Source organism: Microtus pennsylvanicus, chromosome 1, assembly GCF_037038515.1.
Source record: "Microtus pennsylvanicus isolate mMicPen1 chromosome 1, mMicPen1.hap1, whole genome shotgun sequence".
NCBI lineage: Eukaryota > Metazoa > Chordata > Mammalia > Rodentia > Cricetidae > Microtus > Microtus pennsylvanicus.
In genome coordinates this window covers 128,613,314-128,631,281 of record NC_134579.1, presented here as the reverse complement: position 1 = coordinate 128,631,281, position 17,968 = coordinate 128,613,314, and the positions used below count along the sequence as shown (strand labels likewise).

Below are 17,968 nucleotides of genomic sequence, written 5' to 3'. Positions count from 1 at the left end.
ATTAAAAACAAAAACAAAAAAAACCTACCACAGTTCAATGTAATGATTCAGAGTCTGAGAAGATCTTGGTAAGGTGCTTGCTTTGCATGTATTAAAATCTAAGTTTGACTCCTAGCACCCATATAAAAACCCAGAAGTAGTGTGTATGCTTATAATCCTTGTACTGGTAAAGTGTACACAAGGATCTCTGTGGTCCAACAGATAGCCTACTTAGCCAACTCTGCAAGCCCTGGGTGAAGGATCATCTCAAAAAATAAAGTGGACGGCTCCTGAGAAAACCACCCAAACCAGCACTCATGTGTACTTGCACATATCACACAAACACTTTTACGCCTGGCTGATAGCCTCAAGTGTCATCCATTAGCACAGAGTCTGTTCTCTTCAATGTGGTTTCAATGTCTATGTAATAATCATCACAGAAAATGAACTAAAGTATAGATGTCAACGAGTATGTCCTTCAGGGTCATAACTCTGAATTTCCTTTGGATATTTGTGTACTTATGGCCTGAAAACATGAGTGGGCACAGGTGGGGCATCTTTTTTGCTACACTTGCAATGAATGAAGGGAGCAAGCTCATCGGTGTTATTCTACAGAATCCAGCATCTTATTTTTGAGTCACAGTTTTACTGCTCAGGCTGGACTTATACTCAAGATCTTCCTGTTTTGATCCCCCTTAAGCTTGGATTAAAAGTATATGCAACTACACCCAACTTTAGAACCCAGGTTCTCCTTAGTACCAAAAAGTGGCTTTACCCTCCCAACCCAGTGAGGCTCGTTCACGAGCCTTGGAGGATGGCACAGTCAATAAAAACACAGGCTCCCCCAGGGAGCACCACGTGTTCTCGCAGGGGGTGGTCTAGAGACTGTGGGCTTAGAGGCTCTCACCAGTACAGCAGCACTTCCCACAGTTGTCATTGTTGGTTGCCCCTTTGACTGTGCCTGCACAGGCTGGGGCTGGGCCTGGACCTGGGGCTGGGACTGGACAGCAGGCTGTCCTGCTGGTGGCTGGCTGCCTGTTGCCTGTGGCTGTGGCAGTGGTGGTGGTGGCTGCTGTGGAGGTGGTGGGGGTTGCTGCTGCTGCTGCTGCTGCTGCTGCTGCTGCTGCTGCTGCTGCTGCTGTTGCTGCTGCTGCTGTTGCTGTGGAGGGGGTGGCTGCGTCACAGGTGGCTGCTGTGCCTTCTGCTGATCAGCCAAAGCCTAGATGGGTCAGACAGAAAGAGAAGCTGCTAAAGGAGCTGGACCCAGCCCGGGGTGACAGCATGTCACAGCAGCAAGTTTCTGAGAGGACCCAAAGTCCAGGGCACCATACCTTTTTCTCTTTTGCAATTCGCTCTGCACGGAGAGATGCAACTTGAATAGGAGGCAGTGGTTTGTCATAGTTGATTCCACTGAAAGGTAAAAAGTTCTCTTATCTACAGCTTAGGTTACATATATCAGCCATGATCAAAAATATTACTTGGAAAATTCTAGAAACAATTCATTAGTATTTCGTCCTTTGTTTGGTTTTTGGTTTTTTTTTTTTTTTTTTTTTTTTTTTTTTTTTTTTTTTGGTTTTTCGAGACAGGGTTTCTCTGTGGTTTTGGAGCCTGTCCTGGAACTAGCTCTTGTAGACCAGGCTGGTCTCGAACTCACCACTGCCCGGCTCATCCTTTGTTTTTTAAACAGATTTTTTTTTTAACTATGTGTAGGTATCTGAGCTTATGCACATGAATACAGGTGTCTATGGAGGCCAGAAGATTCCAGGGAGCTGAAGTAACAGGTGGTTGTGAACCATCTGACATGGGTGCTAGAAACCAAACTCTTAGCTGCTGAGTCTTATCTCTAGTCTCACAAGTCACTGGTTTGAAACTACATATTGTCCTCAATAGTTTGATGAAAACAGGCACTGTCCCATTCATTCCAGCTCAGGACGGATGAGCTGTGTTTTGGTCCAGGGAGTCCATACTGATACACTACTTATATACACTTCTCATTCTGTCGTAGTCTCAGCGACCAGACTGACTACATTTCAGGCTTGTGTTAAAAACAGCCAGGCGTGGTGGTACACGCCTTTAATCCCAGCACTGGGAGGCAGAGGCAGGAAGGTATCTCTGAGTTTGAGGCCAGCCTATGTGAAGGCCTAGTCTCAAAAAGAAAGCAAATACAAACAAAACCGCCAGGATACACGACATTCAGTGCTTTCTGTAATTTTAAGAATTTACTATCAGGCAGCACTTCATGAACTCTCTGGGTCTGCTCAGAAATACCTCCACAAGTCTTCCACTGCTTACCAGAGAACCTAGAGCCTGCCCAAAGCTAAACCACAACCCTGGACAAACACTACCCCACCTCTTACCCCCCACTAAATCCTTTTACTAGCACTCCAGAGCAGAAATTAGGTCAACACCCAGTTAAATTACATGATAGGCCATATCTAGCCCTTCAGTACAGTCTGTTTTTACCTATATAGGTCTGGTGGCTCTGATTCTCTTGTCCTCAAGCTTCCTCTCCAGGCCCAGCTCACATCCCACCTTCCCAGGGAGGTGACTAAATGCCCCCTACACTGGCACCTGAAATTACTCTTCCCAAGCCCCAAAGAGCCTCCTTTATGTCCTGTACACAGCCATCTGCGAAAAGCCTTTCCTCCCTCTTTCATGCTACATAGACCTCTGGAAGGCATGCCAGCACCATTCATATGCACTGTGTGCCATGGCAGCCTTTGACGTACTAACATACACTAGCTTGATCAACCAACTCATCACACTCCACCCAATCTGCTGCAGAGGTACATATAACACATGAGTAATACAGGGCTCCTCTGAAGGTAATCCCTATGGCAAAAACACAAAGAACAAAAAACAGCAAAGCAGGGCTGGGCTTCAACATAATGGCCCAGCCCCAGGAGACGGGAAACCATGAGGTGAAAAACCCATGTCACATGGTGCACTGCTAAAGGAAGCATAGCAGTGCTATTGGGCTCTCAGCAAATGTGTCATGAGTTGACTATTTGGCAAGGACCACTCCCATAGCTATGTGACAAGGAGACACACAGCAAAACAGAAAAAGCAAGGGCTGGAGAGGAAGCAACCAGTGTGCACATGGGCAGTGATGCAAACAGAGAGGCAGCTGTTTCACCAGACCAGATTTCCTCTCTAAGAGTTCATCCAGAGAACAAACAAACAACCACTGCCAGTATCCAGGCCAGAGCTCAGCACCAAAGAGAATGGTCACTTTCTCCCATCTTACCATTTCACAATCCACCCACTAATTAATTTATTTTTCATTTATTGAATAACCAAGTACACTCACCTCTAAACTAAATAACCTTTTATGGTACAACCAACAAGAATTGTACCTGCAATTGAAGAGCCTGAGGAAGAAAGTTCTTTGCAATCATTTTCTTAGCCTTGGAACATATTTGCTATCCCAGAGAACAAAGCCTCTGCCAAAAAGCAAAAGGAGATGATGGCTCCTTACAAATGCAGAACATGACTCTCATGTATCTTGGCTGGCTGGCTGGCTGGCTGGCAGAGGCTACCGCACACACACTCAAAGGCAAAAGACCTCAACATTTCTCAAGTACAGAGCATGTACCACCATCATAGCCAAAGCTTAGATCATACTGCCTCACACTACTGTTCTAAACTCATTTCGAATGTAAAAACTGTGTCCGCTCCATAGAAGTACCTTTCTGCCAGCACAGAGGCATGCTTAGGGTTTTTCTGAAAGGGATTCATTCCAAGCCTGCAATAAAAACAAGGGAATGGTTAGCAACAGGAAGACAACATAGTCAAGAAAAAGTCTTGAGCACTGGTTTCTCAGCTGCTGCAATCACAGTAAGAAGATGAAAGCCCAGGGAACATACAGAGGCTTGATGGGGGGGCTTCTCTTGCCAGCTGTCATTTTCATCAGGTCGAAGTGGCTTGTGTACAGCTGGGTGTGAGTGGCATTCTCATCCTGGGCATAAATCTGGCTTGTGCGGAGTGGACGGTTGTTCTTACTCTGAAACAAAATTGATAGGAGCTCAAGTTTAGACCATCAGCCTGACACACAACTACTCTGGAAACAACATTTTCTGAATTAGAAGCCTGTGGCTAAGATCCAATGGCTGCACCCAAGTCCCATTCCCTTTCTTTCTTTTTGGGATAACGTAATGAGACAACAGTTGCAACACGGAAATGCCATCATTTGCTGGTAGCTGGCAATACTCCCCAATTCTTAGAACTTTGCTCAGCTGAACCTCCCTTTCACTGAGGAAAGAAATGTTGCACAAAATATTCAGGGTCACACTCTGGAGTTAACACACAGCAGGTAACAGGGTGTTGAGTCTAATACCCTGGACAAATGAGGCAGTGGTAATTCATACTGGACAGTGAGGGTAGCAGAGATGTCTAAAACTGCATTCCTTGGGGCTGTGACATCATTTGTACCTAGTGATCCTTTCTGCTTAGAAATGCCATAGACAATTCAACAGTTGTCTACTTATTACCAAGACATCTTAACCCCCTCGGATACAGAAAGTACAGAGATAGTCGTGCAAGGTCAGAGGTCAGTGACAAGAGTTCACAACCCCAACTAGCCCAGGACTCTCTCTGTCCCTCAGTATCTCTAAACCCTGACCAACCCTATTATCACAGTCAGTAATGTATACCCAGTATAGTTATGATATAGTTAGGCAAATACACACATGTACACATCTGTTGCTGGAGAAATGCCTTAAGTTCAGAAGAGAATGCCAAGGAAAGTCAGAACTAAAAAATGAACGTGCACGGTTACATGGAACTGCTTCTTCAACATTCTCCTATATAAAAACAACAACAACAACAACACTAAGCAAAGGGAGAAGGGAGAGTAAGAGCTAGTGAGTCACACCCACCACCAGAGTGAAGGCAAGACAAGGCCAAAGGCAGGAAAGACACGCGTTCAACAACAAGCCCTGGATGGTTCTAGCTATGAACAACAGCTCCAGGGCTAAGGACAGTGTGCTTATTGGCATCTAGCCACCATGTCACAGGCCTCAACAGGGTGTGAGCAACAGGGAAGCTCTGATGTCCCTGAGGGGCTCAGTGAGTCACTTGTGTGGTTCCTTCAGATGAAGAAGCAAAGCCTCTATGCATAGGAATAAAAGGCACTTGAAAAAACCCTAAGTGCTGTATTTCTGTTACTACAGTCTGGGCTCAATCTGAATCTCACTGTGTTCCTATTCACAGGCACTTACAGAAAGCTTTCCATCTCATTCAGAACACCTCCTCGTACCTTATAAAAATTTTGTGCCTTTTTCTTTGGATTAGCTTCACAAATCAGCTATAAGAGAAGAAAATATTTTAGCTTTATTTTTTTCAATATTAAGGTAATGGCTGCTATAATTACTAAATGCTTCCAGAACATAAAGAGTGAATGTGAGACTTTAGAAAGTTTTATGGTGCAGGTACCACAGAATGGTATCATGAGGAAGGCTTGCTTTTTTATGGGGGAAAAAAAAAGCAAACAAATGCTTTGTTCTGAAATGAGTGTTTTAGAAATGATAAGAGATGGTTCAAAGAGTGGTCACAGAAGTGAGGTGAGTGTGGCGACCTCATCCTGAGGGCATATGTGGCTCTTAACACCAAAGACATTTCACAAACTGTACCAAAATAAGAACTAGATGCCTATCTTGCCAACATCACTGTTGCTCCTATGCTAATGAGCATACTGATGTGTTCAGAAAGGCAGTGTTCTCTGCACACCTGCCTTGGCATCGGGGCTGAACATTTGTAAATGCTGGTGTGACATGGCCTGGGGATACTGTACAGAAAAAACTAGCTGTCAAGTGACGAGAGAGAGAGAGAGAGAGAGAGAGAGAGAGAGAGAGAGAGAGAGAGAGAGAGAGAGAGAGAGAGAGAGAGAGAGAGCTGTGTAAAGAGAGCCAAATGGAGAGAGAGAGAGAGAGAGAGAGAGAGAGAGAGAGAGAGAGAGAGAGAAGAGAGAGAGAGAGAGAGCTGTGTAAAGAGAGCCAAATGGAGAAATAGAAACAGACAAATGCAAAGCAGATGAGGAAAAGCCAAGAAGAGGCCTACATGTCCCTGAGCAGCCGTACCAACTCATTTGGGTTGAGGATGCAAACCATAGCTGGCTTCTTAAATCAAAAACACAATGGTTTGTCTATACTATAAATACTTTCAATGCTCAAAGTTAACCCACAAACAGAGACATGAAAAGCAGCACAGAAAGCATGAGCAGACTCTTCTTTAAGTTAGATGGTAACGAGTCAAAGAAGAGTTCTTCCCTTACTCATCTGAAACCTGAATGGCACAGTTTTCTATACTGCAGCAACAGCAAAGGCTGGCATCTGGTTCATATGCTAACACCAAACATGATCAAGGGTATGGTGATTGACTCTCTACTAATGTCCATTACGTGCCAGGTACTGTGTAGATGTAGGCCTCACTGATCAAGAAGGCTGACTTCACCAGTCTACAGGGACAACTACATTACCCAGCAATACACAGCAAGATCTGGCCACTGAAGAGGCCAATTCTTCCCAGGAAGACCAAGGGGTACAAGCTCACCTTCCCTTCCTCTCTGGGAATGATGACATTCTCATAACGATTCCGGCACTGCTTGGAAGACCGGTAGATTCGGCTGCAGGAGTTGACAACATCACTGACAAGGTCCCAGTTAGGAGTGTGAGCAGGTGACACAATCGTGAGGTTCAAGGGCAGCTCAAGTAACTGCTTTACAGCCTGGAGGACAAGGTTTCAGAGCAAATAGGTCAACGTACATTCAAATGCCAAAGACACACCGCAAAGCACTATGAATCACCAATGTGGGGGAGCAAACAAACCATGGGAATGCTCAACCCAAGGACAACAAAGCCATTTACCTGTAGCAGGGCCCAGTCTTCACCAATGAGCCAGTCGGGACTGTCTTGGGCAGGTTCCCCCGAGGACTTGACATAGGTAGGCAGAGGCTTGGCAAAAGGTGCCTGCTGTTTTAGTAGCAGGTTCTTCTTTTGCTCCTTGCCTTCACGTCGGATTTTCAACATGCCTGGTGTCGCCCGGTCAAACAAGGATCGTGGCGGGACAACTGCCTCACCATGCCGCTGCTTCTTCTTCCTCCCTGCAGCTAAATGGGGCAGAGTTCAGTAAAACAGGACACTCAGAGATTTTCTCACCAGTGGAGTGAAAAAAAGGGAAGAAGGTACACAAGAGGCATGTAGACTGATGGGCTAATGGAAACAACTGCTAACGTAAAATCACTTTCTCGAGTTTACTATTTGTCTGTTTTGGGGTTTCAAAACAGTCTCACTATTTATTTAGCACAGGCTGGCCATCAACATTTATGATCCTCTGCCTCAGCATCCCACATGCTGGGAATGTAGGTATATGCTATGGTACTTAGGCTCCTAGTGGTTTTGTAGTACTAACTACTGTAACCATCAAGGCTCCTTCCCTGAAATGGGAAGAGCCGGAAACATGGTACAAAAGACAATGGTTGGGTCACTTCTCCCATTCCGGCAGAGAGAGAGAGGTACATACCTGAAGGATCTGTTTTGTGTCTCTTGCGCTCCTTCCTCACATAAACAGGAGGCAGCTTAGCTTCTGGGATGGGTGTGGTCTCATACATGAGACACATAACCGAGTCAATGTAGATGTCATTGTCATCCTGAGGAGGTGTGGGTGGTGTCCAGAGCTGCACAGAGAAAGCAGGTTCTGTAAATTACCAAGCTATGGGAAGGTTGGCCTTTGCTCAGGCATTCAGGGAGAGGGGTCATGTACCGGCATGACTTCTGTCTGTCCATCAGCATCTTCATAGACATATTCCTACGGAACATAAACAAGTTTAAAATATAACAAAGGCTTTACACCTCATGCTACATGCCACAAATCACATATTTTCATCAATATTCAAGCATGACTGTGTTTTAAAAGAGTATGAAAAAAAACCTGTTTTTTTTTTAAAAATTAAAGAAAAAGATTTTAATATTGTCTTCAGTAAAATATTTTCAAGCATTTGAGTATATTTTTCACATTCAGTTACCTGTTACCTACATAGTTTATACCAGGTAGAGAGATGTTGAAATTAAGTTTACTCCTCATCAATCATGAATTTTGTCATGAAACCAAGCCGTTCACCTGGTGGCCAAAGCTCTAATTGTTTGAACATAATTCCTTGAAGATTCAGACTAATTATTTTCATCAGGGTAGATGGACATTAGAGTTGGCATGTTGTCCATAAAAAAGGATTGTTTATTATTTGTTCAGTGAATATTTAATTCATTCATTTGTTATTGAAATTTCAGTTTTAAATTTTAAATATGCTTAAGAAAAATTGTCCATCAAAATAGTAAAAATAATAATATGGACTAATTACAATAAAGCAATCAGTTTAAATATTCTCCCTTTTATTTATGGTAAAACGGACCAATTATTCTCTTATACAAGGTAAGAATAGACAGCTGACATGTGACATGTTGATCTATACTTGATGTACCACAAATACAAACTCATACAGCTCCCATGGTCACATTTATTTCACTCCAAATCAGTATTTAGATGCTTAAAAAGGAACTGTGTTTTGAAATATAATTTATCTTATTACCAGATCTTAAAAATAATTCTGATTGCTTTTCGGGCTGGGGGAAAACCTGTGTTTTATTTAAATCCTGAAGATATCATTCACTGAGGATTAAGTCATTATCAGTTAAGACCTCAAAGTGTCAGAACAGCAGTCAGGTGAGAATGGACCTGAGTGCTAGTTTACCATGCTGTAGGCGTCTTCCCGAGTGTAGGTGAGAAGCTCTGCCTCCTCCTGCTCAAGCTGCAACTGGGCCTCCCTTTCCTGCAGGGCCCTAGCATTGCGGAATTCCCAGTCCCTCACTGATGCCATCACCAAATCCTGCTAAGAAAAAGCACAGGGGGAAAAGAACTTTCAAGATCAGAGGAGGCAGGTTGCTTCTTCCTAGTACTCAACTCCCCCAGCCACTATACACACAAGGTAGAGTCCTATCTCCCCAAAGGGATGTCTCAGTTCTTACTGATGTATGTGCTCTACCTCTCCACATGTAACCCTGTATCAACTCCAAGCTACTTCAAGTCAAATGCAATGATGTCACAGTGCAAAGCAAGTGCTCCAGCTGCCTGAACAGGGCTTGGGAGATCTCAGTCTCAGTAAGGCCTGCACTGCCAGGATTTGGCTTCATCCCTTAAATTTTATGGAGTGGAGTCACAGTCACTGCAAATCAAATTCAGCACTGAAATTTTTTACTTTTAATATGTTAAACTGACCAAAACTTGATTCTCTTACCTCATTGCTTCTCTCTTTTTCTTGTTCAATGGTCATATGGAACAATTCCAAGTAATTCAATGCATATTTTTCAATTGGTGTAAGCTATTTCAAAGATACATTTTTTTAAAAACAGAGTTAGTAGCAATTTAATAAAGATCAATAATATTCCTCATAAAATCCTCTCATGGACATTTAATTTAAAAAGTAACTGTTCTTAGTCACAGCAAACAAAACATATTTTACAAAAGGGTTCAAATGCTGAAATTCTTAGCTTAAAAAAAAAAATCCCCAAACCTGTTCCATAAAATCAGCCAGCTCCTCCAGCTGGGATGGCTCCTCATCATATCTAGAGCCGTCTGAGTCTGAGGACACAACTACAGTGCTGGATCCAGGCATGGCTTCCTCTGTGGACCTCTGGGTGTCTTCCTCCAGATACTCAATACTCTTGAGGGCCTAAAGGGAGTGTGCACTGAGACTTGGTGGTGGACTTGGCAAACAAAGGAGTTTGTAATGTTAAAGTAGATACATACCTGTACTGTAAGCAACCAGTAAGCCTCCAGAGGCACTTCCCTTCTTTTACCATTTTCATACACATGCTCACACATTCCAGTGATAAGAGATATGGATGGATCTAAAACTTTTAAAATTACTATCAAGATAGGTGGAAAAGCTTCATGGAAAAACAAAACAACTGACATGGGTTACAGATGGTAACATGATCAAAGAAACAGGGAAAATGAGGCTACCAATAATTACAGACTCTAAGAATGAGAAGGGACCATGTGGTTTTATCTCACACCTAGTATATGGTACTAACCATAGGGACACAGGGAAAACAAGACAGAGACCTATTTAGAGTCCAAATAAGTCCATTAAAAAAAAAACTGTAGCAAAGGTGCTCAGAACACACAGGACAGCTGACTTTATTAGAATAAGAGGCATGTATATTAAAAAGCTGCCACTGTTCACCTCCTAAGTGCTGGAAGTACATCATGGCTGGGAATGTGAAAAGAGGTGCTCACATGTGAGACAATATAGCTATGCTTTAAAAAAAAAATCATAAACCATACAACCAGTTCTCACAGTATTTGACAAAACCTGCAGTTTAAAATATGACCATTGATGTGGGAGTGATTTCTTTCTAATCTGTTGCTTTCATTGATTAATTAATAAAGAAACTGCCTAGGCCCATTTGATAGGCCAACCCTTAGGTGGATGGAGTAAACAGAACAGAATGCTGGGAGAAAGAAACCTGAGTCAAGAGAGTCGCCATGATTCTCCTACCGGACACAGATGCAGGTTAAGATCTTCCCTGGTAAGACACCTCGTGGTGTTACAGGGATATTAGAAATGGGTTGGATCAATATGTAAGAGCTAGCCAATAAGAGGCTGGAACTAATGGGCCAGGCAGTGTTTAAAAAAATACAATTTCCGTGTAATTATTTCGGGTATAAAGCTAGCCGTGCAGGTGGCTGGGTGGCGGGACACAGCCCCACAGCTCCTACTACAACAGAGTGGTGCCCGACGTGATGGACTAAATCCACTTAAAAACCTGAGAAGGCTTAAAAATAAGGGAGAGAGAGTTTAACATAGATTTTTGCTGTTTGTTGATGGCGTGCTGTAGAGAGATTTCCTGATTCGACAACAGCAGCAGAAAAAACGCTGCATCATTTTAAAGCGCAGCTTCTTGGGGCTGTGCTACCAGCGTGAACTCTGGCTTTAAAACACTTCAATGGCTTTTATGGGACTGGATGTATCTGTTCCCGCTTGGGAAGGAGAGTGTTCTGAGACCGTGCCGATGGCTCAGCGCTCCCTGCCTGCACCTGGGCAGACGGCAGAATCAGGCTTAGGCAGGCGGAAGAGCATGGCGGATTCCTGCCGCCATACAGAGGCATGTTTTCAGACTGCGCAGTGCTCTGCATGTCAGATTACTTGGATGAAAAGAATTTCTGTGCTGCATGCTCAGTCTCAGAATTAAAGTGCTGAGTGCCGCTCCTACCTGGCGGCCCCAGAGCTAGCACAAAATGGTATGTCCTCCATTTTGAAATTTTCCTGACTCAGCAGCAGGAAAAAACTGGCTGTTTTAAAATGCTGGCTTTCTGGTTTGTGCCGCCATTGCGATCTCTGTCTGGCTCCTGCGGGAGACAGAGCTTTTGAATGGAGCATTTGAAGTAAAGTGCTACGATTTGTTTGATGGCAACTAGACTTGCTGTGTGCCTAAAAGGAAGTCATTGTGTGCTGTGGCTCAGAGGCACAAGCAGCTCCACCACGCTACTGGTGCAATATGCAAGGATCAGAGGCACGAGCGGCTCCACCATGTTGGACTGGGCAGGGCAAGCAGGCAGTACCTGTTTTTGACCTAGGAATGTCACAGCTTAGAGTCTTAAGTGCTTAATGATTTAAAGGCGCAAAACAAAGTGCTCCTGAATAGTAAAAAAATTACAGATTCACAATAAAACAGATTGTTGGATGCATGTACGTAGGCTTGAGAGAGAAAAAAAAAAAATATATATATATATATAAAATAAAGTTAATGTCTTAAAAAAAGGGTAGTCTTTAAAGAGACAGAATACAGATAGTTAAGAGATTAAAAAATAAAGAAAAATAAGCCACGTAAAAATGGAAAATTCAGAGAGTCTGGATTATATACATTGTATTTTCTTTAAAATTTTTGACTGTAAAGGAGCTAAATACAGAGAGACATTTCATTACATGGGCTGCCAAGCTAAACCAGAATGGATATAAGGGCATTACGATTTCAAAATTTGGGTCTAAGGATATGATGCTTTGGAGAGGGTCTTCTTTTGTTTTCACAGAGGACCAGACCCTATGGATTAATTCTATCCCCATATGGTATGATAGACCATGACCTTCTGAAAAGTTGCTGTAAACACCCTCAAAAAATTACTTCACTCAACTGCCAACTGAGATAAACCTGGCACACAGGTTACACCCTAAATGATCTAATTAACAGCGCCCCCATTCAGCAGAAAACAGTTTGGAGAGAAAAAACTGCACCCATGTTCCCAAAATATTGTTTATAAATGTTCTATTACATTTAAAGGGGGAAATGATAAAGGTATGAATAATTTGCATTGATATGGATTTTAAGGTCAATTTTGTTATATGTATATGTATTTCTTGATCTTGATTAAGGTATTGTGATTGTGTAGTTCATTTAAAAATGTACTGTATAATTAAGAAATATAAGTTGTTAATGGATAATCATCGATAATAGTCAAGTTTGTAGTCATGTTATTTAGATTTTCTAGATATATAGAGATATATTTCAGATAGGCATTCTTCATATCTCTCAAAGGCTGCAGAATATGGCATTTAAAATATTTTAATAACTTAGGGTTTTTCATGACAACGAGACACATCTGCTCCTGGCAATACCAATCTACTTCAAGAGGAAGATGGGCATCGAAGAGGCTCCTTATGGAGTTGGTTAGCCATTTGGGCAAGAAACTGCACTTGCCTGGACTGATGCATAAACTGGACACAAAGAACCTGCAGAAAGAGGACTGCTGAACTTGCCTAAAGGTGAGATGGTCTTTCGGGGCTCCTGATTCATGAAAGAGTTTGCGAGACATTCTGTAGGCTACAGAAGAAAGTGACTGAACTGTCTTTGGAATTTCCTGCTTCGTGGAGGTGTCTGCTGGATACTATGGACCTGTAGGCCGAAGATGGATGCCCCAATGGTACAGAGGAACTTTGGGTGACTGTCCAGGCAGCGAGATGTCTCTGTCATTTCTAGAGTTTTGATTTCCTATTTGCTTAGGTAATATTATATCCTTCTGGAGTCTTTGATGGAGTTGAAGAATGGTTAGTTATAGTTATAGTTTTCCACCTCGTGGGCTACACACATTATTAGAAATGGGCTAGTCCAGGTGCAAGAGTTAGCCGAGAAGAGGCTAAATATAATGGGCCAGGCAGTGTTTAAAAGAATACAGTTTCTGTGTAATTATTTCAGATATAAAGCTAGCCGCTCATACTACAACAGACCATACTGCACTAGACCCACAAAAAACATATCCAGAAGACAATAAAGGAAAGCGCCATGGTAACCTGGAGAACCTTTGAAGCTGGATACAGAAAGCCCTGATGATGACAACAGATGTAGGAACTGCTGTGGAATAATGACCTTGTACACTGTGAACTCACATTCATATTGGTTTAATAAATGCTGACTGGCCAGTAGCCAGGCAGGAAGTATAGGCAGGGTGATCAGACTAGGAGAATTCTGGAAAAGGCAGAGAGTCAGTCACCAGCCAGGTGCAGAGGAGGCAAGATGAGAATGCCTTACTGAGAAAAGGTACCAAGTCATGTGGCTAACATAGATAAGAATTATGGGTTAGTTTAAGTTGTAAGAGCTAGTTAGTATTAAGCCTGAACAACAGGCCAAACAGTTTATAATTAATATAAGTCTCTGTGTATTTTCTTGGGACTGAACGGCTGTAGGACTGGATGGAACAGAAACTTCTGTCTACAAAGAATCTCTGTTTAGCAAGATAAAGAACAATGGTATGGATGCCCTGAGTCGGTAAGATATAAAGTACACAGAAGTAGAAAAAAGAGAAAAACAAAACAATCTTCAACAAAGGAGAGACAGTAAGACGGTTCAGCAGGTAAAGGTTTGTGCTGCCAAGGTTTATGATCCGAGTTCAATCCCCAGAACCCACATGGTGGAAGGGGGAAACTGACTCATGCAAGCTATTCTCTAACCTACACCAACGCCCCCCCCCCCCACACACACACTATAAGTAAAAGAATCAACTGGAGCAGGAAACCAACCAATCCCTTAGCACCTTGACTCTGAACTCAGAGCTGTCCTATTGCGGCTCTAAGTATAGCCTGGCTTCCTGATATGTCAGGATATCTTTGCAGCTCCAGAGTTGTAATACCCACACTCCCCTACACACATACACACACACTAACGTTAGAAGATAATGGCTGAAGAGATGGTTAAAGAGAACTGAGTTCAGTTCCCAATGCCAATAACTGGGTGGTCCACAACACCTGTAACTCCAGTTCCAAGGGAACTGATTCCCTTTCCTGGTCTCTGCAGTCACCTGCACGCTCATGCACGCGCACACACACACACACCTCTAGGATCCAAAAAACTTGACCAGGCAATTAAAAGAAAATTATCCAGGGGCTGGGGTGAGGTTCAGTGGTACAGGTTTACATGATGCCTCCCTCGGGTTTCATCCCCAGCACTAGGGCAAAGGAAAAGACCTTCATGGGCAGCAAACTCATGAAAAGGTGTACTCAACAGCAAAATACAAAATAAAGCTATCCCATGAGACCATCAGTCTAAGAGCGAGGCCAGGCAGTGCTCAACAGCTGCAGCACTCAGACACCACTGAGCTCTATCCACTAGTCATATATTCAGGATATGCTGGCCAGAGACCCCACTTCAAGGCCTTACATTCAGTAGGAATGCATGTACTTGCTTGTATGAGACACTGCAAAAGTATACTTCAAAACAGGTCAGATGAAGAATGTAGTGAATTCATAAATATCGTTCTCCAGAATGGAGCCAGATACAGTAAGGCCACATGAAAAGAGCAGAATTCCATTCATATCCAGCTCAAGATAGGCAAATGCAGTAAGACATCAAAAGAGTAGTCTCTTCTGAAAGAGAGTGGCTAAAGAAAGAGAGATTTTCTCAGTAGTTTCACTTTTAGGACCAGAAAGTAGTTGGTAAAGACAAGCTATAAGAGCATGAAGTACAGGCCAATAGCAGACCAGGGCGCTGCCACACACCATCATCCATGGCCTTTGCAGAAGAGCAAGTAACAAGACAGTGGTCACCACCCTAGTCCATGTGACAGCTTCCATGGGGAGGACAGTCAAAAAGGGCATGGAGAGCAGGATCTAAAGAGGAAGGAACCCCATCTCTTCACTTGAAGCTGTGGTAAAGAAGAGATACTTAGCAAACAGGGGCCAAGTCTTGGAGTAAAGAGAGCCTTGGTCAAGCCAGGAGGGAGGACATTTAAGTATCCCTAACAGGTATCTGCTATGTTCCTATACAGATGGCCACTGCACAGGACCCATGTGTGCAACTCCAAATCTTCCAGTGCCTGCACTGCAACAGTAATATCCCTCATATGAATTAAAACATTGCACCCTAAAAAGGCACCAACATGAGAAATGCTAAGAGAGACATTCTAGGGCCTCATCTAAGTCTTCACAATCAGCTGTACATTTTAAAGGGACAGTAAATTAAACACAGGTGAACACGATTTCTAGTGTTTGGTGGCCACATGGGACTGGTGGTTCTTTGAGTCAGGGGAGTAAGAAATAAGACAGCTCTACACAAAAAATCAAATATTGCTCAGAAAGTCCTGATGGAAAGAAAGAAGACAGTGGCTGGCATCTTCTCCTCTATTCCCTTGATATTTCTTTACAGTTGAGACAGAGGAGGAAGGAAAGCAGAAAGGCTGCAGGATCAAGGGTGGGGAGAATCAAGTAAGAGTAAGTACGGAGAACTCAGAAGATATGACCATATTGTGAAAGCACACATAGTCAAGACTCAAACAGACCATTCATTGTTAAACAAGTCTTACGGAGGAACATCTATCTCCTCACCTCTATGAAAGGTCTTGCAATCTTGGGTGCAATGGTTTCACTGACAGATGGTTCCTGAGAAAGCACCACAAATTCTTCAGCTTTCACAGGAAAACCAGCATCATCCATGGGCGAGTAAACTTCAAACAGCTCCTGGATAGTTCGCTGAACACAAGCAATGAGCACAATCACTTCTAGGACAGACCCACTCCTGTACCTGACCTGAGCCTTGGGCAGCATAAAACCCACCAGAGAATCATTCCTCATTAGTGAAGTGAAATCAAAATAAAACAATTCTGTTCACTGTGGCATTCCTCACTGAGTAAAGTAGGGAGGTGAGACAGGGTTCCCCTGTGTAGACCAGGCTGATTTTAAAAGTCTCAGCCTCCTGCCTCAGCCTCCTAAGTGTTGAGCTACAGTCCTGCACTACCATGACCAGTTAGTTATTGCGGATTCCTAACAAATGAGAGCTACCTGCGTTAAGAATGCCATGGAGTAGTCATTTCCCTGAGCAGCCACTTCACGGATCAAATCTTTAGTTCCATTTTTCAACAATTTCTCTTCAATAGAATTGCCACTGACAAGCCTACAAAAGAAAAGAGGAAAAAAATATGTATGTATGAAACAACAGTTAAGTCACCTAGAAACATGCCAATACCAGGTACAGGCGTCCAGATGGTAAGCAGAGAAGCAAGAGATGTCTCACATGCTAATCAAGACCTATTAAGTCAGTGTCTGTCAAACTCTCTCCAATTTCAACTCTAATGAGCTCTGGAGTCTGTGGTGCATCCCTCTGCTCGCCAATGTTTCTCCCACCATATTCAACCTAGACATGTCTCACTGAGTCCTGCACTCACCCACTGTCTCACTGAGTCCTGCACTCACCCACTGTCTCACTGAGTCCTGCACTCACCCACTGTCTCACTGAGTCCTGCACTCACCCACTGTCTCACTGAGTCCTGCACTCACCCACTGTCTCACTGAGTCCTGCACTCACCCACTGTCTCACTGAGTCCTGCACTCACCCACTGTCTATCCTCTGACACAAGCAGAATGATTCTGACTTGCCCAGTGAGAGACTATTTTTTTAAAATGTTCTGAATCTTTTTTTAAAAAAATATTTACTTATTTATTTATTTATTTATTTATTTATACAATTTTCTGTCTGTGTGTATGTCTGCAGGCCAGAAGAGGGCACCAGACCTCATTGCAGATGGTTGTGAGCCACCATGTGGTTGCCAGGTATTGAACTCAGGACCTTTGGAAGGGCAGGCAATGCTCTTAACCCCTGAGCCATCTCTCCAGCCCCCCAGTGAGAGACTTTTAAGAGATGTCCATTCTCTCTTGAGTATAAACAGTGTCCATCTGTCTCCTATAAATTGCTAGGTCAACAGAGTGCTGTGGGTGTTGTCCCCACTTAACAAACAATGGAATAGTCTCAGGGTAGTACCCCAAGCAGGCCCCATCATCCAGTCTATCCCCTCCCTCTCATTCTTCGAGACAGGGCTTCTCTGTAGCTTTGGAGCCTGTCTTGGAACTCACTCAGTAAACCAGGCTGGCCTTGAACTCACAGACTGCCTCTCCCTCTGGGATTAAAGGCATGCACCACCACTACCACCCGGCTTGCTTGCTTGCCTTCTTTTCTTTCTGTCTTTCTTTCTTCCTTTCTTCTTTTTTTCTTTTTTTTTTTTTTTTTGGTTCAGTCTATTATATTCTAGCTCACTGCTTTGTTTTAAAACATAGTTTTTAAGCATTTTTTATATGTGGGTATTCTGCCTGTATATCATTTGCATGCCTGGTGCCCGTGAAGGCCAGAGAGTGGCATTATAGCACTGGATTCACTGAGACTGGAGTCACAGACAGTTGGTGAGCTGCTATGTGGGTGCTAGGGCCTCTGAAGAGCAGCCATCTCTCCAATTCTGCTTACATGCTTTTAGGATACTAAATGCTAAAAGTCAAGAAAGCTTAAACTACTTTAACAAAAATTTCCACAGGGATAAAAAGAACAAATGAGAATTTTCCAAGAGAAAAAAAAAAAACTCTAAATAGGGAGCATAGGAAAAAGTGACCAATTGAGGCCTGGAGAGATGGCTCAACAATTTAAAGCACCGACTGCTCTTCCAGAGGATCTTGGTTCAGTTTCCA

At 43.2% G+C, this 17,968-nt stretch overlaps 1 protein-coding gene across 22 annotated transcripts in view; it reads right to left on the bottom strand.

The window, feature by feature from the left end:
• Positions 1 to 17,968, bottom strand: part of Ep400 (E1A binding protein p400) — a 106,658-nt gene that overhangs the window by 14,565 nt on the left and 74,125 nt on the right. For 10 of the 22 annotated variants that reach the window (XR_012911648.1, XM_075984027.1, XM_075983894.1 and 7 more), the window contains 14 exons: positions 16,298 to 16,409; positions 15,845 to 15,988; positions 9,542 to 9,700; positions 9,266 to 9,349; positions 8,723 to 8,860; positions 7,738 to 7,782; positions 7,498 to 7,651; positions 6,843 to 7,084; positions 6,529 to 6,702; positions 5,237 to 5,284; positions 3,846 to 3,982; positions 3,668 to 3,724; positions 1,311 to 1,389; positions 887 to 1,198 (listed from right to left, as the gene is read on the bottom strand). Coding sequence is in view for 21 of the 22 variants with exons in the window: in XM_075984027.1 (XP_075840142.1) it covers positions 887 to 1,198; positions 1,311 to 1,389; positions 3,668 to 3,724; positions 3,846 to 3,982; positions 5,237 to 5,284; positions 6,529 to 6,702; positions 6,843 to 7,084; positions 7,498 to 7,651; positions 7,738 to 7,782; positions 8,723 to 8,860; positions 9,266 to 9,349; positions 9,542 to 9,700; positions 15,845 to 15,988; positions 16,298 to 16,409 (1,885 nt within the window). In the remaining variant the exon portion in view is untranslated. The remainder of the gene's footprint in view (positions 1 to 886; positions 1,199 to 1,310; positions 1,390 to 3,667; positions 3,725 to 3,845; positions 3,983 to 5,236; positions 5,285 to 6,528; positions 6,703 to 6,842; positions 7,085 to 7,497; positions 7,652 to 7,737; positions 7,783 to 8,722; positions 8,861 to 9,265; positions 9,350 to 9,541; positions 9,701 to 15,844; positions 15,989 to 16,297; positions 16,410 to 17,968) is intronic. The other 12 variants (XM_075984045.1, XM_075983912.1, XM_075983929.1 and 9 more) reach the window with 3 other exon arrangements.